Here is a 16,140-nt window from a genome sequence, read left to right on the forward strand (position 1 = left end):
TGATGCTTTAACAAATTCAAAATTAGGGGAAAAACAATTAACCAATGGATTTATTGGCAATGCACTCAAGAATTCAGTTTAACTACTCTCATAGTCAATAAACTAAAATTGAGCTAGGATTGCCCCACTTTCGTGATGCATCAATCATAACCCTAAACACAAAAGCATTGTAAGCCCCCCAAATTACCCCTATTCTCATAGTAGGAAAAATTGGGTTGAAATTGGTAAGGCTGAGTTTTTCATCCAACTTTCATTGTAATAAAAACCTCTCCAAAGCAAATCAATAAAAGTTGTGCATCAATTATCAATAAGAGGAATTTATAAACCAATTCAAACATAAAACCTAGGTTAATAAATTATCCCCTTTATGCAATAATTATAAACCTAGCATCAAGAATAGCAATAGAACCCTAATCCAAACCCAAAAGCTAACTACTCATGCATCATAAAAGTAAACAAAGCAAAACAATATAAATAACCATAAACATTGCAAGAAATCTGAAAAGAAAGTAAATAAACGGAAAAGAGAACTTTACTAAAAATGAAGAACCAATCCAACTTCAATCCGAGATTCCAGGCTTGAAATTAAATAATCTAATGTAAAACTGATCTAAACTATGCTAGGGAAATCTAAATAGAAGAGAGAAAAAATAGACGAAAACTAACTAGGGTTGGGAACTCCCTAAATTGTAGAGAATATGTAGAATATATAGGAGATAGATGAGCCTTGGGCCCATGAGACAGCTTCCAATTCTTTTCCAATTCTTATTCTTGTTTCATTTCCTTCCTTAGGTAGTTTCATTTTCTTCCAAAACTTGTCCAAAATGTTCCAATATTCTTCCTTTGCTGCTCCTTGTGGATAATTCAACCCTTGGGACAATATAACACACAAAGAATTCTCAATTTCACCAGGATAAAGAAAATAAGCATCAAAACAACTAAAATAAGGGGTGGATTATTGTACAAAATAATAGATATCATGTGCCATAACCACCAATCTTCAGCGGAACGACATTTCACACCCGTGCACTCACCATCACTCATTTTTGCTACACATCATACATAACATCATTGGCAGAATAATAAATTCATATATGCAGCTAATGAACGTCACAACCACATAATTATGAGTCATTAGACACTAATGTTTATTTGAGAAAATCCCCGATGGATTTATAATTCTAAAAACTGAAAGAAAATAAAAATTGCCACATGTTTTTGTTGACTTACAAAGGCTTATATGACTTGAAGTAGTAAGCATTTGACTGGGTTATTGATGTTGTGGTATATGGTGAGGTGAATGAAGGTGGAATGGAAAGTGATAAAACGAGGAAAACTCCCCGAGTGTCGTGTCTCTCAAGGAAGGCAGGTTTGGAGTCGAATGTATGTTGACTTTTAGAATGTTGAAGGTTAAGATTTACAAGAATGACAAGAACTTGAAAGCATATGTGCAAGGAAATTGGAAATCTAAAAATAGTAAAAGCAAGAATAAGGGAAAAACAAAGATTGGGGCTCTTGGCTAGCATATATGGTCTAAGATTTTATCGGTTGTGCGAGCATATGCCTCGGATTTAACAAGGGAGCTTTAGGCACATCACCGAGTGGCGTCACACTCGGACTCCCATATCCTCATTCGGCTCCGAGTGGCGTCACACTCGGACTCCCATATCCTCATTCGGCTGGGAGTGGCGTCACACTCGGACTCCCATATCCTCATTCGGCTGGGACATTTTGTCAAACACCTTGTCTACCACTCCTCTCGGACCTCATCCTTTCGGACTAAGGGCGGAGATGTAGGTGAGTAGGACTCGTGAGAGGCCGCTATCGCGCACACAATCACTCACTACTACAAAATTGATCATATAAGTATAACCTTTAGCTACACCTTTTAAAAAAGGTATAGTGTATTCTCTAAAATAAAAAAAAAGACCATACTTTCCGCGACACCTACCGGGATCAGGTGCCGCGAAAAGTAAATTATTAAAATAATGATTTTTTCGCGGCACCTACAACAAGCGGGTGCCGCGAAAAGTTAATTATTATTTTAATAATTCACTTTCCGCGGCACCCGCTCATACAGGTGCCGCTAAAAGTCGGTCCATCTTATACATTACTTACGCGAACTTTTTAGATCTGAGACAAAAATTTCTCCTCCCTCCTTCGCGAATAATCAGTCCGCCATTTCCTTCCTTCGCGAAATTTTCAGACCTTTAATTCATTCCATCTCCATGTCGCATTTCAGCCGCCGCCGCCGCTCACTGCTGAAAAACGTTGGTCGGAAAGTGGATCTCCATTTCCCTACTCAGACTCCATCGCCGCCGCACCCGCTACTCAGACTCCATCGGTTTTCTCGTTGCTTGTTTCTCGTCTCCGTCGCCGTCGTTGCTGTTTCTCGTCGCCCGTGCCTTACCTGCTACAGGTTAGTTTTTGATGCCTTGTTGTGGATTTCTGATCTACAGGCAATGGCTAGGGCTCATAGGCTTGGTCAAACAAGCAAGGTTAAATATTTGCTTATGAGCTTACCATTCTGTTCAGACTTTTTGATGCCTTGTTGTGGGTTTCTGGATTTATTTGCTTATTTATGATCATCAAGGTAATGATATATAGACTCATAACAAGAGGAACTATCGAAGAAAGGATGGTGCAGATGACTAAGAAGAAAATGGTTTTAGAACATCTAGTTGTTGGGAGGCTCAAGGCTCAAAATATTAACCACGTAATAGAACTTGATTGCTTTAAACAAATTCTTTTTCATTCAAGTGTTTACCAATGTATGGTTGGGAACAGATCATCTGACCATCCAATTTAGGTATTTGAGCTATAAACCTTCTGTATGAGTCATTCTCTCTGGATTCATTCATATAAACTACTATTAATTAATACTTTTGTGTGTTTGTTTGTTTGTTTGTTTTTTTTTTTTTTTTGGGTGAGGGGTGCGGTGAGGTGATTTCCTCTCTGTAAGTAATGACAATAGTACATTATGAAGGGTAATATTTAGAGCAAAACAAATTAAAATTCCTACAAGTATTTAAGCAGAGCGCCTTGATTTATTTCTCAAGGTTATACAGAAATGGTAAATTAATACCTTTTTCTTAGTGTCAAGTGAATGCTCTGTGTTCTGTGAATGGTTTTATTCCATTATTATTTAGTTTTATGTGCTCTTTAATCATTGGAACTGCCTTTATCCATACAGTTATTAACAGTATCATTTGCCCCTATTAATCCTCAATGATAGTCCTTTTAAATGTATTGTATTTCTTCCAGTCATTATTCCTTTGCATTGAGTTTCTGGTTTGTTAATATTTGTCTATGAGTATTTAGCCAATCAGTAATTCCTTTTGTGATGGGTATTTTTGTGATCAACAGCATTTTCTTAAATCAATTGTGGCTATCTAAATCTTAATGCAGGAAGAACTTGACGATATCATTAGGTATGGGTCAAAGGAGTTATTTGCTGATGACAATGATGAAACAGGAAAATCCAGACAAATTCATTATGATAATGCTGCTATAGATAGGTACATTTTCTTTCTTTCCTTGTTTTGTATGGTATTGGTATATCTAAAAAATTTCTTCACTTCAAGTTCTATTTATTATTTTGGCAATTTAATTGTTTCAACCTCAGATTACTGAACCGTGAACAAGCTGGAGATGAGGAAACTGTCTTGGATGAAGAAGAAGAAGAAACTTTTTTGAAGGCCTTTAAGGTTTATTTCATAAATACCTTCGTCTTATTCGCTGATTTTGCCACAGGCTGGTATTTGTTTCCTTGCTTCCCCTGCCAAATTGGTTTGGGCATATGGCCTGTCTGAAACTGCCCACTTGATATTTTAGGTGCCATTCTGCCAGAAATATGAAACTGAAGCAGAATTAAACTTTGATTTGGTTCTTATACTTTCTGTGGCAAAGGAATTTGCCTTGCTTTGGTTTGGTTGTTGATACAACCCAAATTATTATCATTTGTGAATTCAAGAAACCAAATTAGAGATATTGCCAATTTGCATGGTCACACCTCAACATCCTTTCATTGAGACACTAAAGTCTATCACTGATGCCTCCATGAGAGGTATTTCCATACTTTGCCTCTCCTCTACCCCCCAAAAAAATCTTTCTAAGATTTTCTATATCAATGATATACCTACATGAACCAGTAGGTTCCCTAAATTCCTAAATTTTGAAAGGATTCCCTTTTATTTGCTTTCCTCTTTCTGAACTCAATTCTATTTGATTAACAGGTAAGAGTCGCTATGGTTGGAAAGTACACGGGCCTGTCAGATTCTTACCTCTCTGGACTGAAGGTGAACTTAATCATCTTTTGTTTACTCAGTAAAAGCGTAAGCTAGGTCAGAATTGAACTATCTCATGTTCATCTCTTGTGCTAAGTCTGTATTATACTCTCGAATTGGTGGATGTATTAAGACTTATAAATCAACATTCAACAAGACTTAAGTTTAAAATGAAAGAGATAAGTGTTCATTGATTGTGTGTTTTCTGTGCTATGTCTTCATTTTACAAGTTTTAATTAAGTGCTTTTATCAAGTTTTCTCTAGAATTGATGCTTTGTGAAATTTACATTTGTTGATCCCAAGGATCTCCTTTACATGGTTATCCTGCACATGGTTGATCATAGTAGGGAGAAATTTTTTGTAATAGTGATCAGATAATGTTTTAGCTCAATGGATGGATATTTCAGTTGGTTATCCTGCTATGTGAGGGATAGACCAATGTTTTAGCTCAATGGATACTTGTGCAAGGCTTTGTGCTGCATTTTACATTCTTGGTTACCTTAACCTGTACATAGACCAACAAGGATATAATTGCACAAATTGTATCTGCTAGCATTGCTGGTGACAAGATTTTTTTTTCTGCTTATGCCCATGAACTGCCTTGTTATGGCCTTGAGGTAACTGTGGCAACCTTTCTGTAAATATTTTACATTTTTCCTTTAATTTTCAAATGTCCAGTTCTAATCTTTGTACTTATAAATGTAGCTTACTGCATTGGACTTCTCTTGGCTGAAGAGTGAAGGAAATGTTGAGGTGAATTGTTAATTGCATACCTGGGTCAGTAATTTTCCTTTTCTTTTAGATGTTGAAATTTTGAACTATCATTCTGTATAGGCCACTGGAAGGATTATTCTGTTGAACCTGGTGAAAGTAAGAGGCCTTTCTGTGCTCTTTTGGATGTTGGTCTAATACAAACTACCACTTGGTGATCAAGTTGATGCGGCGGATCATTGATTATGCTGGTTTCTTGGGCTACTAGAATCTCTGAAGCTCCAAAAACTGATCTTGAGTTCTGGAAGACTCTTTTCCCAGTATGAAATTCACACCATTATATATATATATATATATATATATATATATATATAATCATTTTAGTGGTTAAGTTGTTTTGAGGTTTTTTGACATTGTTGTAGCTTGTAATTAAGGCTTTTAGGTTTCATATTAGGATATTGTTAGGATTAATGTTATTTATTTTTCTGGCAAAAGTTTTGTCATGCAAATGGAAACTCAAATGGAAAAGAGGATAAAGAATGAAATGCTACAGATGATGTTCATTTCATATATTTTGTGTATCACATTTATTAATGAAAAAGAGGATAAAGAAAGAAAATTCCGTTGCAGAACATATTTATTTAAAAACAAAAAAAAAAAAAAGAAATTCCGTGACACCCTCTCCGGCGGTGTTGCGGAATTTTGAATTTTTTTTATGAAATAATACTTTCCGCTACACCTCTGGAGAGGGTGTAGCGGAAAGTCTAGAATTTTTGTTAAAATAATACTTTCAGCTACACCTTCTCTAGAGGTGTAGCGGAAAGTCTAGATTTTTAGAGACTCTTTCATACTCTACGCCTGTACAGGTGTAGCGGAAAGACTTATACAGGTGTAGCTTATGGGTTTTTTTGTACTAGTGACTTTCACAGAGTTGCTACCTAGTGTGGCCACACATAGGCACCAAACAACACCAAACATCACCCACACAAGCATACAAATACAAGAACATAAAGCTCACAACTTTAAGAAAAACATATCATTAAATCAACCATAAAGCTAGTTTCGGGGCCACCAATCCCCTTTCTAAACAAAGCTAGCATGAAAATAAAGCAACAAAAAGAAGAAAATCAAAGCTTCAAAGGAAATAAATATTGAAATATTAAGAGTATTAAAAGGTTACCATCAAAGAAGAATAGAGCCTTTACATCCTTGAAACTTCAATCCCTCTCTTTGATCTAAATCTAATCTAATAGAAAGAGAAGTTTTCCCCCAAGAGGGGAGAAAACCCTAAGAAATCTAATCTAAAACCTAATTGCCTCCCCTAGGTCTTGGAATAATGAGCTTTATATAGTGGGAGCAAAATAGGGGCAAAATAGACAATTTTCCCGAAGCTGAAATTTGGCTGTCACAGGGCTCTCGACGCGTCGAGCCTTGAATCTTTGAGGCAAAATGCATCCCGTCATTTCTCGACATTTTGGCCCTGAATCCTTCTTGTGGCTGTAGAAATAGCTTCAAAACATCTTCCATAATCGTGTTAGAGGTTTTTGATCACATCCGAGTCTTAATGCATGAAATCCTTATGAATGGGTAGCAAACTATGCAATTTTAGCCCATAAATGACCCTTAAATCGGACTATTCTTGGTGCTTATCAGTTATTTCCTCCTGAAGTAGAAATATGTGAATATTAATACGTGACATTATGTGCTCATGAAAGAGTTGCTCATGGAGTTATCTATTTATTATCTTAGTCGATGTTGATGGTTTAAATGTTATTGAAATACATAAAGAGCTTAATGATATTAGCTCATGCCTAAGACAGAATTTTGTTTTTAAAATGAAAGACTTGCGAAATCAAATATTGTCTCGACATGCAAATCGAGTATCTCCTTGAAGGGGTGTTACAAACCAGTTAGGTTGCGTTGAAAAATGTATTGAAGATGTTTTATATGGACACGTATCATTTACTTACACTACTACAGAAAAAGGATACACGTCGGTTTTTGACAAACCGACGTTATATGTCAATAAAATAAAGTAAAAATAATATATATTATTTACGACATCAGTTTATTGCAACAACCGACATCATAAATATTTTATTTAAAATATTAAGACATACGACGTCGGCGGAGAAATCATCGACGTCGTATGTTATAAATAAATTTTAAAAAAAATTAAAGACATACGACGTCGTCGTATGTTAAAAGTTAATTTTTTTTTAACAAAATTACAGACATACGACGTCGGTTCTCCATAGAACTGACGTCGTATGTCCTATTTATTTTTTTATTTAACCTAGATCTGTACAGTGTCTCGCACACTTTCTCTCACTCTTAACACAAAAAGAATTCTAACAGTTTCACCACCATCATCTTTGCTTCTTTGTTGACGTACACCTTCAACGCCATCATCTTCGTTCTTCATCCCTAGATCTATGTTCTCCGGCGACGAGCAAGCTTCTAGCTTGGAGTGGTAACAAGTGTTCTCCTTTAGGTCTACGTTCTCCGACGGTAGAGGTTGCTTGCTTCGAATCTTTCGATCTACAAATATTGCTCCATACATATATTAATCCTTCAATGTACTTGTATTATATTTTTCGATTCTTGCTTTAGATTTTAGAATGGAGTAGCATTTTAATGAAGGTATATGCATTAATCCTTAGTTATGGCATTAGTTAATACTCCATTGCCTATCAAAATTTACGATGGATGCTCTTTTTTTTTTTATGTTTTCTGCTTTTGAGAATTATCTATCAGCTCTTGAAATTGATTACTGATGCCGCTTCAATTCTTTTTACAATTTCTTTTTAAAATTAAAAATTGATATGACGTCGGTCGTGTATATATATATATATATGTATATAAATGAGATACGGTGTCAGTTATTTGAAAAAACCACATAGTATAATTTATTCATAACGTATGTTAGAACTACTTCAGAAAATAACCGACTTTGTATGCCCAAAATAACCGACATTAAAAGGTGTTTTTGTAGTATTGTTATCACACTAACAGTTCTCCAATCTCTTGAGGTAGATAAGGAACCGTTTAAACTCGAAGAGGATAATGAAGATACATTTGACAGAGCATATATAGTGTCAAAATACAACTCACGTGAGCTCCAAGAAAGTCACGAGATTGATATACAGAATGTTCTCCAGTAGAGTTATGAGATATATTGTTATACAGAATGCCCGCTCTACTAACAATCTTGAAGATTATACCATATTCTTTTTCTAGACTTATTTTGAAAGAATATCTTCATTATGTTAGAACGTGTAGACTTTTAAAATTGTTTTCTTCAGGGAGAATGTCATCCACTTGAATCAATGCTGAAGATTATACTTGAATCAATCTGAAATATTGGACTTGAATAATCCTGAAGATTGGGATCCTAAAGTCCAATAGCTGTACTCTTTTCCTTTGATTGAATTTTGATATATATATATATATATATATATATATATATATATATAATCTTCTTAATTAAAGGTTTTTAACGAGACAGCTAGTGCAACACATGAATTTATAGATATCGATCATGTATTCTTTTTTTTTTCTTTTTCACTAGCCTTTACCCATTGGGTTTTCTAGCTAGTAAGATTTTTAACGAGGCATGATTTTTGATATAATAATGTCAAAAGGGGAAAGTTGCATATAAATACTTAAATAGATAAGCCCCAAAGACTTCAAGATTATACACTGAAAGTTTATGATTTGTAATCCTGAAGATTATGCCCAGAATGCTTGTGGTTGTACTCTTTTTCTCACTGCGTTTTCTTGGCCAAAGGTTTTTAATGATGATGCAACCGGTGTAATACATCATTTTACCTACTGTGTACTCTTTTCTCTGACCTGTTTTTTTTTCACAGATTTTTTCGAAGCAAATTTTTAACAAAGTCTGAGTATGGTTAGATAATGGGCCAAGAGGGAGTATTATAAATATTAGGTTATTGGCCATTATTCTCAAATATCTCCACTATTATTCCACTTTCTCCATTATCTTATCATTGTACTCCGGTATTATGTAGTAGTTAGGTGGTACTTACAAGGATGTAATAATAAAGAAAATATGTTGTATGAAATGTTGGCTGGTAGTGATATATGAGTGAAGATTCGTCTTCTTTCTTCTCTCCCTCATCTTTCCATTGCTTAATGTCCTTTATTTTTACAACAGTATGCACGTTTTTCTTGTTATTATGTTCAAGGAGGACAAGTCATAGAAATTGAGATATGGAGTGTAGTTCTATGATAAACTATACTTGTTTTTATGTAATTGGCCTCCTATTCATATCATATCTACAAGAAATAAATAAAAAATTATATTGAAATTGATTATCATTAAGTGGGGAATACAATAATAATGAGGATTTTGATTTGAAGGTGGGAGAGGAACAGTTGTTATTTATGGATTCAGGTCTACTTTACAAGGTGGATTCGAGTCTATTTTTCACAATTTCACTACTCTATGTTCATAATTTCATAACTCCATGTGCACAATTTCATAACTCCATGTTCACAGTTTTATAACTTCATATTTCACAATTTCATAATTTCATATTTACAATTCATAGCTCTACGTTCAGAATTTTATAACTCTATGTTCAATAGTATCAAAACTCTATGTTCAACAGTATAACACAATTTTTGAATCTATATACAAAATTGTGAATATAGAGTTCAAAAGTTGTGAATATTAAGTAATGTAATTTTGTATATTGAGATCTAAAATTATGAATATATAGAGTTCTAAAATTGTGAACATAGAGTTCTAAATTTGTGAATATAGACCCGGGTCCATCTTGTAAGTTGGACCCGGGTCTATAGCATAATTTGCCGAAGAGGAATTAAGCTTGGATCCAGAAAGTGATTGAAGTGTAAGGATGGACTATGGAGGTTTGGAGCAAAGATTGAGATAAGGAGCCCAACGGATGTATGTTCAATAGTTATTGCATAGATCGTGGCCCACAGAGTTGTGTGGATCACGGTTAAAAAATGACGCTATTTTGTTTAATTTTATTTTTTCGCACATCTAGCTGTAACATACATTTTTATAAATTATAATGTACATTATTTTAAAATATAATATATATTATTCTAAAGCAGAATGTATATTGTTTTAAAACATAATATACATTATATTATTCCAGATGATCGCGCACTTGACGAAAGAGCTTTACAAGCGGCACTGCCCTTCTTCACTCACGTTTCATTATTCTAACACCTATATTAGTTTACACATAATGTACGTCATTTTAACACGTAATGTACGTTATTCTAACACATAATGTACGTTATTCTAACACATAATGTACACTATTTTAACAAATAATGTACACTATTTTAACTCATAATATTCACGACGATAATTGAACCGTGATCCACACAGCTGTATGAACCACAGTTCACACAATAATTTGCCTCAATAATTTCAACATGACTTGTCCTCAGAACAAATTGGATTCAACATAACAGCAAGAAAAAACGTGCATACAGCATACAGGCCACAAAAAGTTCACAATGACAAGACGTACTTGGTACCTATCGTCCTATAAAGTTGTATGTTACTGCTTTACTTTTCCTTCACGGATGGTTCATGCATCTTTCCACTTCACTAACACCAAATACCTGTGAATTTGCAGCAAAAAAAAAAAAAAAAAAAAAAAAAGAGAAATAAAATTTAAATCTAAAATAAAAAAGTATACGATTATTTTTAATTTCATTAAAAAATTTGTTAGCTAGGTATCTATACTATTAATAAAAACAAAATTATCCTTAATTTTAACTTTCTGTACAGTACATATATTTTCTGCAATCTATACTATTATTTCCTGTAATCTATACTATTAATAAAAACAAAATCCTCCCCCAAATACGTAATAATACAATAAATGTATTTTCCTGCAATGCAATCTATACTATTAATTGCACTATATAATATTTGATGTAATAATTTATATAATTATATATCAATCCAAATATTGTTATATTATATCAATCCATTCCGTGCATAGCACGGGTGAAAATACTAATTTAAATTACAACTATTTAATTCGTTATTGAATTTGTTGATATTTTACTAATTTGTTGTAGTGTTATACTTTTTTTAAGTGATAAAAAAATTTAAAATATCAAACTGAGTCAAACTTTGTTAGGTGGTGTTTGGTTAAAAACTTTTGAACCCTATTATGGGTACCATTAGTAATTACTAATTACCAAGTTCATTGTCAACTTCTCTACTTTTGAATAATGAAATAAAATATAAGGGATAAAAAATGAAACAAAAAAATTATTGTCCATGCATTTAAATATGAAATTTTAATATAACTCATATATATTTTTTAATTATTTATTTATTTATATCTTAATTTCTATTTACTACTAAATAAAGTAAACTTCTCCTACTTAAACACATTATCATTATCAAGTATTTGAACACACCTTTACTATCATTAGAACTACCAATCGCATTAGAGCCACAGACTACAAGATAGAGATGAGATAATATCTTTGCTCATTAAAGCCACCAAATTCTTAAAGAATGTTTTAACTGCAAATCGATCTTAAACTATAGGTTCAAACAATGTAACCTAGCCCAGCGCAGCTTAATTTAAGCTGTTACTACTTCTGAAATTCTAAGACGGCAAAGAAGAAATCTATGTAGAACGCCCGGAAACTGCTAAACCCGACCGACAGGCCGAGCTGCCGGTACTCTTCCTCGGTCCGGTGTCTTCCCTTGGCCCTATAGATTGTCATCACAAAGATGTCTCCTTCAAGGAGGAGTCTTGTTCTTTGAGTGTCGTCAGTTTGGTTGGGCAAAACTGGCTCGCAAGCAATCAACTTTCCTCCTTGTGGAAGTGCACCATAGCAGCTCTTCAAGATCGCCTTCACCTCTTCATCCATCCATGTTGTTATCATCCACTGCATAAACACAACATATTAAATCTATGTTTATATGGTTCCATTCGCATTTATATTATATTGTACTATCGCATATTGATGTATGAAACCCTTATATAACATTATTGGGGCGTAAGGCACCTAGCTAGCTAATAGATAAAGGCTACGTACCTTCATGAAAATGGCATCACCATTAGGTATGGATTTGAACATGTCACCACCAACGTGGGTTATACCTGCATAAACCCAACCCAACCAAAAGGAAATAGGATAATATTATTCACTCTTAAATTTATATCATAATTATAGTGATCGAACATTAACCATTTAACAACCACATTTCTCTAGGGTAAGCCATGGCCTCACGTCATCGAGGCGGGGCTAAACTATCATAGTGCCACATCTCGAATCAAACAGGTTGAACTTGACCAACTTGGTCGAATTTTTGGGTGATGGACGGAGAAACTCGCAGCCATTACCCTATTGGCTATGGTGTGCATTTGCATTGTCACGCTAGTTGGCTAAGGATGGTAAACATTGCATTATCATGCTAGTTGGCTAAGGATCAACTAGAAATAAATCCGTCTAAGTTGTCATAATTGACCAGCTGGCTAAGGATCAACTAGAGATAAATCCATTTAAGTTGTCATAATTGAGCAGCTCAAATAAAAAAGCTAAGGTTAATAAGCTGCTCCCACCCACCGAGAGTTAAACTTGGAAACCTATCAGTTAAACTTGGAAACCTAACCAACTTGGGTTGCCGCTAACTATTCTATTATTTTCACTATTGATGGTAGAAACTCAAAATTAGCCTGAGTTAGTGTCTCAACTATTGTATTGTACCTAAAAGAATAGAGATGATAACAATAAATACTCCAATAGATTTAAAGTAAAAACATAGATCACCAGGTATGTTGGGAGCCTTCTGAACAACCTCAGGCAAATCGAAGTTAATTCCTTCCGTAATACTAGGATGCTTCTCCAAGATCATCCTGAGGCAATCTCCGGCGCTCCCTCCCACATCCACCAATCGCGTTACACCTTGGAACCCATGGTAGCCGTCCAGGAACGCCTTCATGAACGGAACAGCAACTCCGGACATGGCCTTCAGCATTATGTCGTTCATCTCCGGCTTCTTCCCGTAGTAACTGTACGCCGGCTCGCCGTTGGCTTTCGCAAACGGCTCCGATGAGGAATCCACCACCGCCTGGTGCACCAGCGGCCACGCCTTCATCAGCGCATCCTGGTGGTGCTGCAGCACATACGCTCCGTACGATAACCCATCCTTGTCGGTCACTAGGGTTTTGCCCACCTCACCCAACGAATACCTACCAAAATTCAACAAATTAATGATTTCTTGACCCATTCTTTAGTGTACCCAAGATTTAATTTTAACCGGTCATACAATGACTAATTCCTGGCTGATATATCAACACCTCTAATTGGTGGAGATTTGATCTAGAGATTTGGAACTGCTCCATACCCAAAGTAAAAACCGAATCCCCAAGGATTAGTTAAGGATGGATGAGTCCTATACACTCAAGAATACCCCTAAATTAAAGTGTAGATAGTAAGGTGTAAACACTATAATTGAACAAATTAATGATTCCTGTGACATGCTCTTTTGTTTTTTTGGTGTACCCAAGGTTTCCACCGTCATAGAGTGACTAATCCTTGGCAGAATTGTAAGCACATCTAAATCTCTAATTAGTGGACAACTGATGTAGAGATTTAATGCTGCTTCATACTTAAAGTCAAGGATCGAACCTTTCAATCCGTTTCACTCAACCATATCCTCTAAGTTAAAATGTAGATAGTAAGGTTTGATCTGGTAAACACTATATTTATTCCTTTTTAGATAAAAGAAATCAATAATAAGATGTGTAATACCCCTACCTTCTCTCTGAGGCATCGGCATTTATATGTTCGCGGAAGACGCCGTAGCTGGTGAGCATGCGGAGGATGCGCTGGAGGTTTTGGGCGTCGCCGCCGCCGGAAGGGAGGACGGAGGAGAGTATCTCGGAGGCGGAGAGCGGCGCGTTGGATCCACCTTGCCAAATGGCATCGGCGACGTTCAGTCGAACGACGGCATTCAAGCACATGGGTACGCTAATCATGTTGGCTAGCTCCATTATCGTTAATCTTGCGTTGTTTTGGGCGCTTTCGGATTCACTCCCCATTGCTTCGATCTCCTTTCCCTGTAATTTGTTTCTCTATTCTTGACTCTGTTGAGCACTTGAGCGCAGCATTAGATCTTAGGATTTTAGTTTTTATAGCAAGAATTTTGACCAAACAAATCACCCAAGTTCACGCTGAGGGTTTAACTTCTTGTGTGGCTTTTGTCAGTTTGTGTAGAAAAAGCAAATTTATAATTGTATTGAATTAATTTATATATTTCTTATTATTCTTATTGACAAAAACGATATAATGTATCAAACTATTTACTCCATATATAAATATGAATAATATTATTAGGACTCTATATGTATCTGAGTCACACTAAAGACTATCAATTCTAGTCTATCTAAGACTTCTCCTGTATATATATCTCCATTCTCTATCATTGTAATTATTTATCTCCATTCTCTATCATTGTAATTATTGAACTCTATTGAATATAAACTCATCTGGTATCCGGATATGTTAATTCATCTGAACAGACCGTTTTCTATCTGGATGAATTAACAGACCGTTTTCATATGGTATAGCGTAGCTAGCCTATGTTCACTTTCAACTTCCTTTTCAAACCTTTTTCAAATAACATTTTTTTTCTATCAATTGTTTTTTTCTTTTCAACCAACCAAACAACTTTCTTCTCTTCAATACAAAACAACCAACTAATTGATTCCTTTTCACTAAACCCCCACACTAAGACAAAGATATCAAGAGTAGTTCTAACAAAGATAAGCTCCATAAAGAAATCTCTTCTAAATTAAAGAACAAATGCTACATTCCCTCTAAGGTAGATAGAAACATATGGCTAAAGGCTAAGGGTTAAATAATAGGGTTAAACAAGAAAAAACAATAACAATGAATGGGTTAAGTGATTAGCACTCACTAAACAAAAACAAGGCTCAATGGGAACAATTAGGGAAAACAATTGTAACAAAGGTAGGTTTAAAGGCTTGGGTTAACAACAATAGCCTAAATCACTTCAAAGCATGCAAATCCTAGACTTCACTATGAGAGCATTGAGATAAGTTATGGCAAAATAAATATCACCGGAATTCCACATAAGGCTTCACTAGCAATGCATAACATACAGGATCAAAGAATTAAGTTAGAGACAAGAGACTGGATCAATCAAAAGCTCAACCTTGAATCATCAATGACAAGCTAGGTTGCACAAGTACTACCAAATCAAACCACCAACCAACAAGAGGTAAGTAGTCACAACTTCAAAACAAGGAAAATAAATTACCCACAGTTATGCACACTGGGTTCTTCAAGCACAGTTCAACAAAAAATTATTTTTAAAGCCAAAACAACCCCCCCCCCCCCCATACTAAAAATCTAGACATCTTTCTCAATGGACAAATAGTTAAGCACAATAGAGGGCATTCAAAGAAGAAAATCAATAATGAAGCACAAATTCTAAAAACAATAGAGAGAGAAATAAAAAGAATTAGAAAACCAAACCTTGAATTCTTGATGTAATGAAGAAAAAAAAAAGAAGAAGAAGCTTTAGAACCCGAGGAAGAATGACAATGGTGCACACAAGGGAGTGGGAAAAGAAAAGAAAAGAAAAAAAATTGAAGAAAAGGGTTGGGGAATGGGAGATTAGGGATGAAATTGGGGGAAGATTATTTATTTATTTTTTTGGAAATAGGCTCATGACCTCCCTCATGGCCGTGAGCCTGGCCATGAGGCAGGTGCCTAGAAACACGAAAACACACTGTAAATGCTTCAAAATGTTATGGCCTCCCTCACGGCCGTGAGCCTGGTTCTTTGTTATGCAATTTCACTGTTTTTTCACGTGAATCACCTGTTTTCACTTACAAATCATGCCAAGGCAACTCCAAATCAATCCAACACTTAAACACATCATAAACACAAAATTTCCAACCATTCCCCACACTCTTCAAAGCAAAATAGTTCAATTCTCACTCAAGTATTCCCCAATCAAACCTCTTGAAAACCAAGACACTCTAACTCTAAAATCTAACTAAGCACATAAAACTCAAAAAGTAAATGCAATAAAATAAAATGCAAGAAAGTAAAGGATAACATGGGGTGCCTCCCA

General features: G+C 35.1%; 2 protein-coding genes across 3 annotated transcripts; one reads left to right on the forward strand and one right to left on the reverse strand.

Moving 5' to 3' along the window:
• Positions 1-2,154: 2,154 nt before the first annotated feature.
• Positions 2,155-5,565, forward strand: LOC116023044 (CHD3-type chromatin-remodeling factor PICKLE-like). 2 transcript variants are annotated; one of them, XM_031263991.1, is made up of 6 exons: positions 2,609-2,716; positions 3,409-3,518; positions 3,626-3,707; positions 4,236-4,298; positions 4,992-5,039; positions 5,121-5,565. In XM_031263991.1, the coding sequence occupies exons 1-6, from the start codon at positions 2,639-2,641 to the stop codon at positions 5,193-5,195; spliced, it is 456 nt and encodes a 151-aa protein (XP_031119851.1). In that variant the 5' UTR covers positions 2,609-2,638; the 3' UTR covers positions 5,196-5,565. The 2 variants fall into 2 exon arrangements, 1 of the variants encoding a protein (XP_031119851.1); XR_004099343.1 differs by lacking the exons at positions 2,609-2,716; positions 4,236-4,298; positions 4,992-5,039; positions 5,121-5,565 and adding an exon at positions 2,155-2,419 and having other exon boundaries at positions 3,626-3,648.
• Positions 5,566-11,494: 5,929 nt separating this feature from the next.
• LOC116021998 (flavone 3'-O-methyltransferase 1-like) lies at positions 11,495-14,197 on the reverse strand. The gene is made up of 4 exons (XM_031262538.1): positions 13,794-14,197; positions 12,804-13,225; positions 12,069-12,133; positions 11,495-11,918 (listed from the first exon to the last, which is right to left on the reverse strand). The coding sequence occupies exons 1-4, from the start codon at positions 14,075-14,077 to the stop codon at positions 11,619-11,621; spliced, it is 1,071 nt and encodes a 356-aa protein (XP_031118398.1). The 5' UTR covers positions 14,078-14,197; the 3' UTR covers positions 11,495-11,618.
• Positions 14,198-16,140: the final 1,943 nt, after the last annotated feature.

This window comes from Ipomoea triloba, chromosome 6, assembly GCF_003576645.1.
Source record: "Ipomoea triloba cultivar NCNSP0323 chromosome 6, ASM357664v1".
NCBI classification, from domain to species: Eukaryota; Viridiplantae; Streptophyta; class Magnoliopsida; order Solanales; family Convolvulaceae; genus Ipomoea; species Ipomoea triloba.